Here is an 11768-nt window from a genome sequence, read left to right on the forward strand (position 1 = left end):
GTTTCCCAGCTGCTCTTGAAACGTGCACTATGAGACATTGCTGCCATGTCTCTGAAAGCTGAAGGCCCTGAAGTAAATTGTAAATCTAGATGAGCAGAATGGCTGTGGCTGAAATCTTGACTGACCAGCACTTCCTTTTAAAAATGCAGTGAGATTTTTCAGGCAGGCCTTACCTCGGCTGATTTCACAAGCCAGCAGACAGTCCTGTTAGTTTGCCGGAGCAGCTGTTATAATTTTTAGCTGTCATTTCTGAGAACACTTGGGGACTGGATTGTTAATGAATTTAAGACTCCAATTTTCCTGCTGATTTTTCTGTCAAGAGTTCCTTTGCAACTGCAAACTGAAATGCATGAATCTCTCAGTACTTGTCCAGTTAGGCTTGGACTTTATTTCCCTGGTGAATCTTTCTTTGATCTTCTTTCATACAGTGCAGACACATCTAAGCCTCCTGCCAGAGCAAAAATTAGACTAAAATACAGCCACAGTCTGCACTTTATCACAGGAACTTATGACTAGAGCTTAGGAGGACCCCTGGAAAAAAGCCTGAAGTCTTGCACAGTACTTTACAAAGTAGTAGTAGCTGTCACTTTTGCAGTTTCTGAGTTCTCAGGAGTGATCCAAAATTATATTTATAATCAGAGTGGAACTGTTTTGTAGTTGCTTATGGTCAATAATTACAAAGGAAGCATAGGATAAATACCTACTTACAGTACAGTCTTTCTAAAAGATGGAGCATAGGTCTAGAAGCAAGAAATTCTTGTCTGTTTTATTAATGACTCCTTGTCTGGCTTTTGGTAAATCACTTCATTGTTTGTGGATATATTTCCAGTGCAGAGCTGACACTGAAACTAGAGCACTGACCAGAAACCTGCTTTTCTTCATAAGATGGCTGTTAAGAAAGTTCAAGTACTGTCTAACAAGGACGGCTGAAGGTGCAGGCTTGAGTTTAAGTTTGGTGTGTGAGTTTGGGTTTGGTGTGTGTGTTCGCCGTGTGGGGCTGGCAGACTCCACTTTTCTCATATGAGCACATGCTGTTGTTAAGGTGAGGTGTTGTCAGCCTTCCTGTGATGTCCCCAGTTCTACATGGCCTCTGCACTAGCAGAGGCCTCAGCAGCTCGGCACTTGACCCCCAGTTTGCCTGCACCATTTGTTAAACTTGAACAGAGATGATGGCTGAAAGTTGTGCTTCTGACCTGCCATCAGGTCAGAACATAACTAACCTCTGTTAAAGCTGCCATGAGAGACCCAAAGCCTGAAGAAATGTATCCAGAATTCTTTTTTCTGAGCATTTGAGCAGACAGGAAGGAAAAGGCAAAAAATCACTGGTTTTTTGAGATTGAATTCCTTATGGACATTGTCAGTAAAAATTCTTGGTGCAAATGTTTTGTTTTGTTTTGCCTTCAAGAGAGCTCTGCATTTATAATGAGAAATGCTATTTGGAAATTATGATATCAAGTATTGTAGCCACGTTACTGCCAGACACAGCAGGTCTGTGCTAGATGACAAAGAACAAGTGCACCCTGCAAGCAAATTCTTGGAGCTCTATTCATGCATGTTAAAAACCATGAGACATGGCAGTGAACCAGCACAACACAACACCACAGGAGTTACATGGGTTGTGTGCTAGTCCATGGGGCTGCCAGCACAGAGCTGAGAAGAGAAGCTTCACGTAGCTTCCAGCGGTCTATGTCAGTGCTGTGCTGAGAAGATAAGTTCTGGCTTTCCACACTTCTAAAATAGGCTGATAAATACCTGTTCATCTTATGTTTGTTTGTGGGAATCAATTAACTAATAGTGGAAGAGAACACTATAGAAACAGCATAGTTCTTGGCAGTGTGATGTTGTAGACACTATAATGCCAACAGTCCACACAGGAGGAGGAAGAGAGCAATGTTTCTTGCCACCAGTAAGAGACAAATGAGTTATGATGTTGTTGCTGTGAATCATCTTGATGGATGATTCTGTGTGTTAGAGAAATTCCTTGCACAGGTTGTTACCACTCACAAATTCACTCTGTGCTGTGTAATAGAGATGGCAAGAATATCAGCTGCTAGTAGGTATTGAATGTACACATCGACTTGAACTCAGAAAATGTTAATCTGCTGAGTTATTGTACATGTGTGCAGACAGTTATTTGATCTAATGTCATCTACCAGATAAGGAGGAATAAGGACAAAAATGTGCTCAGACTTTTAATTATGAGTATGTAATCACCACATCATTTACCACAGCCATGCTTTTGAAGAAGAAAACCTATTATATATTTGGTATTTTTTACAGAAACAAACTAAGGTGTTAGCAAAAGTTCAGTCAATATTCAGATAATTAGGGCAGAGCTTGTTCAGGGCTCTGAGGATAGAGACCAAACCTGAATGTATCCTCAGTGCTGTGTAGAGGCACACAGATACATAATTTCATCACTTGTGCAAGAATGGTGCTTGCTGCTGGTTCTGTAGGAGCCATGGCACAACCCATACTTCAACAAAAAACCTGAAAAATGGGGCACTATAATATTAATAATTATATATGCATGTAAGCATGGTAATGGAGAGCTCAATGGAAAGACCAGTGTAATGTGCTGAAGATAAGCTGTCTCATCAAAGTATTTCAGGGCACCTACCAATGTTGCTTCCATGCTGTTAAAGACAGCTGCTGGTCATCATTCATTAAGGCCCAATAAATGCCTTCCTTTTTGGCGTATTTATTCCAGTGCCTTCAAGAGGACTATCTGTTTGGAGTAATGGAGTGAAACCATGCCAGGAAAATTGATATGCCAGCATTCGTTAGCAGTAAGAACTACTAGAGTCTGAGAAATATTCTCTGATGGTGTGGGTGAAGCCCTGGTGCTTAGGCTGTTGCAACTGGGCTGAACCAAATCAGGGGAATAGAGCTGTGGGGAAGAACTCATGTAGTTAGTGCACAGAGCTGTTCCTTCTGTTTTTCTCATGATACAGGCTTGTTTTCAACACAAACTTTGTCATCTATGTTGGTCAGATGGTTTAGCCTTTTGTTGTACCTGCAGTTGCAGTAGCTTCCCAGCTAAAGGCAGCAAATGAAATTGCAAAGAGCTGTGAAGAAAATGTTGATTGAAAATGAAAGCTTCACTGCTAATAGTGTTTGCAGAGCTGTGTGTCAGTTAAATGAAACGTAATGAAGTAGAACAAGAAGCTGAGAAGGAGTTCACGTGTGGTCAATATATATCCACGAGTGGATGTTCCACCTTGTTGCTTGTCAGGTCTGGGTAAGCATGAAATTACTGCCAGCCTTGTGCACAACTATGTGTGTGTGTTTCCAGATGGCGATCATCTTCAACCAGGAGGGCCTCAAAGCTGTTCGCCCCCCTTGCGTCATTCAGAGCTTCATCAATCATAATGCTGTGCTCTATAAAGTTTTCGTGGTCGGGGAATCCTACACCGTGGTGAAAAGACCATCTTTAAAGAACTTCTCTGCAGGCATCTCAGGTACATTGTACTGATGTAAAAAAAAAATGTCCATTCTCGCAACATCAGCAGGAAACATCTCCAAAGAAAATATCTGTGAAAAGACTGCTGAAGTGAAGTCTGCTGGTTCTGACAAACCATGTTTCCTCTTCTGTATTATTTCAATAGGAAGAGAGATAACTCACCTGCTCTGGAATAACTACCAATGACATTAATATAGTAAATATTTATGTAGTAGTAACCTGAGTCTTACCTGTTAGACACAGTGTTTTATGTCATGTGGAAAGGGGGAGAGGGAGAGAAGTTCCCTCCTTTCACAGTAAGTTCATGTGTCATTTGTTCCGGAGTTTGTTTAAAAATCTGCTTTGGAGAGAATTTCCTGGATTCCATCATTTCAGAACTTCCTTTCCCTGTTTTTACCTGAATATGTATGTGTGTTTAAATTAAAGATCACTTGTGCTCTACCCTAAACGAGCCTCCCTCTTCATGAGAGGCCCAGTGTTGTAAATCTTGGTGGGAAGTGCCCTTTGGTTTGTAGATATCAGCTGTGTTGCGGAGGAGGAATGGATTTCTCAGTGAGGAGAGTGATTCTTCTGTATGTCACTAGAAAGCAACACTTGAAAGGGTTTTCATTAGAGATTACTTAGATTTCCGTTATGGAAAAAAGCTCCTTTCCAGAGAACTGCATTCTGTGACCCACCAAAAGCATAAAAAATTTAGCAGCACATGGATGGGAGCATGATCTGCTAGAGCAACTGGAAAAATCCAGGAGGTGAGGATGGCATCAAACTAAAGGAGATGAATGAACAAATGCCGCTTTTTGTCACTTTGCTTAGTGTTTTCTGCTGATCCTAATATGTCCATATATGCTCACCACACCATTACACACACAAATATGTATTTTGGTAGTATAGGTGTAGTAGGATGCTGATAGAAGTTCTTGTCTGTAGCTATGTGTGCCTGTGAACAGACATTTAGGTCTGCTCTATGTCCTGATCAAATTAAGTAGGCCAGAATGTGTGTTTATATAAATTGTTAGGACAGTTGGTCTATACTTTTGCTGGAAGGGAACATTTTAAGGCATCTTTCTAAAAATGCCTTAGTTAATGTCTTATCTGATAGTATAAGACTTGGAAGTTGTCTGGAAGTCCCCATAAAAATAAGTTTTGTTGGCAGATTAGAGTAAGTGTCTGTCTCTCTTACCCACATCAGGAGAGTTTGCAGAGGCCGTGCCACAGGAACCTGAGCTGGCAGATCTGATGGATAAGCAGATCTGGTGGCTGTGAGACACTGAAAGAGCTGAGTGTCTGAAAGTACAAGATCTTTCTAAACAAGAGGAAAGACGCGAAGAGTATTTGGTGGTCAGACTGCAGAGTGGACTTGGCTTTGCTTTCCTGTCTTTATTTTATGTTGCCCTGAGGCTGCTCTTGAATGTCCAGTCAGAGACCAGCATAGCAGAAATACTCCTGCTGGTGCCACCTGTGTGCTGAGACTTTGGGGTCTGGGTGTTCCTGGGCAGGTTGTCTCTATGATGCCATCAGTCTACTGTGGTGGGAATCCTAAAGGGAGACATGGTGGAGGATTTCTTTCAGCCATAAGACCTCCAGCACAGAGGAAGCAGGGTGGGAGGTGCTGGTGCAATTCTCCCCACGGTTTCCACTGTGGTTCGTTAGTGACTTCTGTCACCTCAGTGTGTCTCCTGCATTCCTACAGTGCCTCCAAAAGAAGGACAGGTCCTGGCCACAAAATGTATTGCTTTCTGCCATGGTGACAATGTCCTGCCCAGGTTCACAGGGATCTCAGTGTGCCCTGGGTTCTGCTGGCCTACCACCTGCAGTGAGTGCAGCTTCTCCCTTCTGTCACACACCTTCCCCTTGGAACTGTCACTTTGAGTATAGCACATTAATAAAAATTAACTTCATTATCTGACTGAACTTAGTTAATTTGTTCTGGTGAAGGAATGGAAACTGATTTCTGTTTACCACCCAGCGCGTGGTTCTATTTATCTGTGGTCTGAGAACCGTGGCTGATCTGTCCGTGGGTTCCAGCCTGTGCAGGCAGCCAAGTGCCAGCAGGCAGGAGAGCACTGTTGGTGGGGTGGATGGTTGAGACCAGGACGAGAATCCCGGGGCTGCACTGCCACCTACTGTTCCTTGCACTGTTCCTTTGGAAATTACAATCTGGTATAAAGTTGTTTACAACCTGTTTTTAATTGCAGACAGAGAATCAATATTTTTCAACAGCCACAATGTTTCCAAACCAGAGTCCTCATCTGTCTTAACAGCGGTAAGTACACTTGGTCTTTTTCCTTCTAGTGCAGCTGGAAACCTATCTAATCCTTTCTTATGGAAGTGTTAGTAGCTAGTGACTTTCTTTCACAAGCTGTCTGCTTCTGTGTTGCAGGCTGAGGTCTGTTTGGTACCACGAACCAGCATGACTGTGTCCCCCTCTGGTTTTCCTTACCGAGCTCCGGTGAGGAAGAACTTGTAGCAGGGCTGTGCTGCTTCCCAAACTACCCAGGGCTAATCTAGGCAAAGGGAAGAAGGAGGTTCTGGATGCAAACACCTGGCTTTTTCCTGTCCAGAGAGATTAATAAACATAAATCATCCTTCTAGGACTCAGTTCTGTGAGGACAGACAAACTGAAAATTCAAGCATAGAAATTGAGTTGGCACAAGGTCACAGAGAGCCAGTAGTTGTCTCCCATATGAGCATGCCCAAGCTGTGACCATGGGACCATTTCTGGGTGTCCTTCAAGACCAGCAGTGCTAGCACACTGCACAGTTTCATGCTAGCATTACGAGTCCTTTTAATAAGATTTGCACATTTGAATCCTAACACGTTCTTGGGCACTCGGCTACTGAGCAAGTCACTTTACAGCACTGGGTCCTTTCAATCTCTTGAGTCTTGAGATTCTTTTCTGTTTCACAAGCTCTATTGGGGACTAGTTTCGTATTTGATTTTGAATTTTATGTGCAATATTTAGCCATGCTAAATATTAAAACTGTAATTGTGCTAGTCATAAATCCCTTTGTGGTTATGTTGAAGGAGAAGCCATTACTAAAAATTTACCTTCAGACTTAGAGAGTGTGCTCCTGTGGTTTACCTGGATCTCACTCATACACATACATATTCCAGTCATGCTTCTGCAGGCATAACAGCAAACTTCTGCTGTGTAATACGTTGTTTAAAAAGCAAAGAAGAGTGCATCCTCCAGTCATAAGTAACCTGAGTCACTCATTTTAATAAATACTTACAAAATAATTTACGCATGAAAACCCACATAAAAGGTATGCTCTGCGCTTAAGAAACCAGCTGGGTTGTATTGTAGGACTCAGATTAAACTAACAGGAGGAGTCTGTCCTGTCAGCCCTTTAACACGGACCTTGATCTACACTGAAATAACAATGATAGCCAGAACTTTTGCAGCACAGGATTAAACATGCCACCTATATATGTTTTTTAAGGTGTAGATCTGGTACTTAAAATAGTTAGTCTGGTTCTCCATTCATTCCTACACTGCTTTGCTTCTCTAGCTGCACCAATATGAAGAGGAAGAACTAGATGCTTTAGAGCAGATGAACTTCCAATTTAGGAAGGATTCTGAATTATGAAAGCAGTTTCTCTTTGGTGTCTTTCTCGGTTTCATGTCACTGGTTCTCTGCAATTAAATTTGGTAGATATGCACCTGGAAACTTCTGAAAATCAATCTTTCCAATAAAAAGGCTGCTTCAGAGTCCCTTAGTAATGTGTCTTTTTCCATTATAGCTGGATAAAATTGAAGGCGTATTTGAGCGGCCAAATGATGACGTCATCCGGGAAATCTCTAAAGCACTGCGGCAAGCTCTGGGAGTTTCTCTCTTTGGAATTGATATCATCATTAACAATCAGACTGGGCAGCATGCAGTCATTGATATAAATGCATTCCCAGGTAAGAAAGGCCTTTCCACTCCTGCTTTAGGGGAACAAGTTTTACTGCTGTTGTCTCATGTCATCTCTTCTTAGGCTGGGGATGGGACAGCAGCAGCCAGATGGTTCTGAGATCAAATACAGGTCAATCTGGGAAGGGAACAACCCTAATCTAGATATGGAATTTGCAACTGAAGTATCAGCTCTTAGGAGATACAGTCAAATTTTAGTGGCAGTTGTAACATAGCTGTCGTGCCCTCCTCTGCAAAGGGAAGCTCAGGAACTGCAGTGTGGGACTGTGTGCTTAGGACCTAGCCTTTCTGGGCCTAGCCCTCATTCTGAAGTGAAAAGAATAGTAAATTCTATTTTAGGAGAGCCTTTAAAGTTTACTTCTTTTTCAGACTCTGTGCCATTAAAAAAGTTGAGGGGGTAGAAGCAACAAATTGTTCCCTTGAAAATCTCTTCCTGTGCAAATTGATTCCCCACAAAAAGACATTTGTCCACAAAAACAATACCAGGAATCTGAAGATGATAAAATTGTAGATGCACAGAAGTTGCTGTAGAGAGTTGGTATCCCTGCAGGTTCTCGTAAGTGCATCCTGGAATAAAAGGATGGATTAGAGCATGTAAAAGTGGGTAAATTTGTCCTCCACTTTTTTTAGTGCAACTTATGTTTTGGAAACAACTAAACAAGCTCCTTGATCACTGGAATTGTTGAAAGGAGTTGCAAGTGTGAATAAGGGTGAGGCAATAATGGTCTGTCACCTGTGCTAAATTCAGTAGTCTAACCCAGGAAAAGAATACATCATCTCATTTGATGCTGTTTTGCCAGGGGGGTTTTCTCTCTGAGAATTTCATCTCATTACCTGAATGGGGATGTTTGTTTCCAGAGACATACACAGGCTGTTGCATAGTTTCTTTAACCTGTCATTGAAGACTTTAATGTGACTGTGGTGTTTTTACATCTAGAGAGCTTGTCCTGAGCTCCCAGTCTCCTCAGTTTTACAAATCAGGTCCTCAGTCCTACTGCTGTGTAGTGCCTTCCTTCTCTGTCTATCTCCACAGTGACTGGCTTCCTCTTAAAACTCAGCTGTGCTATTCTCAGGTCACTTTCCAGCATGGTTCTACCACATGGTGTTACGCAATTTGCAGACCTATGAAAACACTCTTCTGCCCAGGACAGTGAAACAACCTCAGTTGGGTGTTAGATGGAGCCATATCAGTTTCATGAATAGAATTGTATTTCAGACATTGGATCTTGAAGTCAGTGATACAGGACATTCTTTTGCAATCCTGTATCCTGCATTTTGGTTTGGTGCTTCATGTTTTCGGCTTCAGGTTCGTTTTTTTTTCAAGTATTATTTTGGATTTGGTACTTGGCACAGATTCCCCTTTTCTTGAAACGTTGAGAAGTTCACATTGGGGAACAGCAATGTGGCAAACATATATTTAGAGAGGACCAATGTCTTCTTCTAGTCACTTACGTTTGCAGAATGCTCTGCTGTGCTTCCACCCTAAGGCAATAGTTTTCAATATTCAGCCCAAGTCCTGTGTTTCAGTCTGCACAGTAATTGATCTTTGAAGGGAGTTTGAATTTATAGTGTTTTAGTCCTTGCAGGAGGCTTGAGAGCACAGGTAAGTTTCTTATGCACTGATCTACATTGTGTCTCACACAGCAGTTTTTTTGGTGGTGAACATGTGGGTCATGAAGGTAACTACTGACTTTATCACCATGGGATAGGTGGATGACCAGGAGGAAATCTAGAGGATAGCAGCAGGGCCCAGACATATGGAAGAGAAAGCTGGGGAGAGAAAAAACTGCCTTCAAATTTGTAAAACATGGCAGAACTGAGAGAGAGGAGCCCTTGTTCTTGAGGGCTGCTGAGGTCAGAGAAGAAACAATGGGGTAAAATGCAACAGAAGCAAAGTTACATCTCAGCACAGAATACTCTCTTGCTCAAAAGCATGTTCAGCACAGGCAACTGCATTTCCCTCCAATGGCCAGTATGATTAAAGGCTGAAGAGTTACAATGACTGACTTTGTTGACAGAGCCATCACCTTGCTAGTGAGAAGTTCAAGCTCAGCCCACCTCAGAAGAGCCACTGGTGGCCTTTATCAACAGTGGACTGGGCCTGGCTCAGTGCAGTCCCAGGAAGGGCCCTCCCTTGCTCTTCTTCCTCAAATCATCATAGCCGTCAAGAGTTGCAGTAGAGCCAAACTGCAGTCAGCCCTCCTGGGCATTTTCTCTGCCCCACTGCTTGGAAAAAGAGAGGGGAAGAAGTGCCCTTTAAAGAGTAATCACAGCCTCTTTCATGGAACTCAAGCCATGGCTTGGGGCCAAGCCTGACCAAAGCCTTGTCCAGCTGCCCAGAGGTTTGCTGCCTTTCTTGTGTGCTGTCTTTTGTGTTTACCAGGCTTGAAGCTCATTTGAACCTCCATGGCTGTCATCTTGAGATGAGTTTAACGACAGAATCGAGAGCAGGTGTACCTGTAGGAGGATTTGTCTGTTATCTGCTCCATTAGCACCAGCAACTCTTCAAAAAGATTTTAAAGATAAATGTCTGAAAGGCCTATTGTGCCTTCTGTTCTGTGGGAAACTACTGGTACTATATTTAGCAGTGGTTACCAGCTGAGGTATCGAACTGTAGGCACAGTCACGTAGCGTGTGGGAGTTACATTTGTCTGACCTCAGATAAGTGAGAGAAAAGGTTCCATGCAGCTTGCTGGGTGCTGCTCACCCAGCCCCAGGAGCTGCAGGCTGTCACCATGCAGGTGAACTGCTGGCTCTGGTCAATCGTATGGTAGCTGGAAGCATCAAATCTGAATATGCACTTTGTGTGTGTAAAGACATTGCTGTAAATGCAGGATTTGGGCTGTCCATTTCTCTTTGACCAGGGGAAGATGGAGAAAAGCTGAGTGTGCCAGATCAGGGAAAATCTCTGAAAAATCAGGCAGGTAGCATTTGTAAAGCTAGCTTTAAAAAGCTCATAGCTGTTTCTTGCCTCCACCGAAGCTTACAGAGATGGGCACTTGTTTTCAGATGCATTGCTGGGTGGACATCTTTCCTATCCATGCTCAGCCAGAGGACTCGGGAGACTGTTTTCAGTATAACAAAATTCAGGCACCTTGTAGACAGGCATTTCCAAAATGGTTTCAAGTGGGCTAGGATAGCACCTGCTGGAGCGTGATTCATGCAAGTTATGTTTCAGGCATGCCAAACTTATATCCTCCCACTGATTGCCTGTGTGACACAAATCCCAAATTCACTGCCAGTAGTTTCTGAAGGTATTATTCAATCTGCACTTCCTTGATTTCTTTATGATTGCAGCACAGTGATGTCCCACAACTGATTTGTTTGAGAGGCCTACAGGAGCCCTAGGTGAACCAAGTACGGCAATACCCACAGTTTTCAGCCTTCCCCAGGTGTCCTGTGAACCAAGAGTTGAGACACCTAATTCTCTTCCTCCCTTCCTTGTATTTTTTACAAGTTTGTGAAGTTTCTTCTGAGTGACCAGGCAGAATCCCTTGGGCATTTCTACCCAGTGTGCAGAGGGCTTGCACAGGCAGAGCCTGCCTGTTATGTACAGCTTCCTTTCACTAACATCTGCTGATTTCAGGACCGAATAACTGGCCATCTTGTTCCTATTAAATATTTAAACCAACTTCTTTGTGAGTTTGCCAGGTGCCCTCCTACAAGGCTAGTTTATTTTCAATGATTGTACACAGAACACTCTGGGGTACTATGGATCTCCTCTATTAAAGCTGTTACTATGGAGATGGCTTATTCCCAGGGTGTTCGAAGCACTCTGAGTAGATTTGAAGGCTAATCCCACGGCTTTTACATAAGCAAGAAAGCGTAACAAGCACTTCTGTCCAAGGGGTGGAGACCCTGTTCTGACTCCCATGGCCAGCCCTAGGAGTCCTAGTTGCCCCCTGCTGACCAGTGAATTATCATGTGAGACACTGGGAAACTCGGTGTTTTGAAATGAGCCATTTGTTTGGTGAATCCCTTCAAGGGCCTTTGAGAAAGGAAAACTATGAGCTGTTGTCTCACATTACTGATGTTTTGTGTGGCTTGTATCCAGGAGAATTGGGACCAAGTGCAATAAAATCCAAAGTAATGTAGCAGCCTAAATAAGTGTTAATTGGTTGACATATGGCTTACAAATACACCATAAAATCCTCACATCTATTATGAGTGAAATTATAGTCTTACTTAATGTTTTCCAGGAAGTTGGTTTTTTTATTGCCTAAGGAAGTTGGTCTTTACATGAGAATGGAAATTAAAATTGAATTATTTATGGATCTGAGGAACTCTTCTGCCCAGTGATCACATCACTAAAAGTGTTTTAAAATGTGCATTTACTTTGTGGTCTCTGGTTCTGCTCATGTGCTGCTGTGTGAATGTGTGCTATTCAC

The 11768-nt window shown here is 42.8% G+C and overlaps 1 protein-coding gene across 1 annotated transcript in view; it reads left to right on the forward strand.

Moving 5' to 3' along the window:
- Nucleotides 1–11768, forward strand: part of ITPK1 (inositol-tetrakisphosphate 1-kinase) — a 145259-nt gene that overhangs the window by 125816 nt on the left and 7675 nt on the right. Inside the window, exons 8-10 of the mRNA XM_048307998.1 lie at nucleotides 3296–3461; nucleotides 5659–5726; nucleotides 7208–7370. Coding sequence (XP_048163955.1) covers nucleotides 3296–3461; nucleotides 5659–5726; nucleotides 7208–7370 — 397 coding nt within the window. The remainder of the gene's footprint in view (nucleotides 1–3295; nucleotides 3462–5658; nucleotides 5727–7207; nucleotides 7371–11768) is intronic.

The sequence above is a fragment of the Corvus hawaiiensis genome, chromosome 6 (assembly GCF_020740725.1).
Source record: "Corvus hawaiiensis isolate bCorHaw1 chromosome 6, bCorHaw1.pri.cur, whole genome shotgun sequence".
NCBI classification, from domain to species: Eukaryota; Metazoa; Chordata; class Aves; order Passeriformes; family Corvidae; genus Corvus; species Corvus hawaiiensis.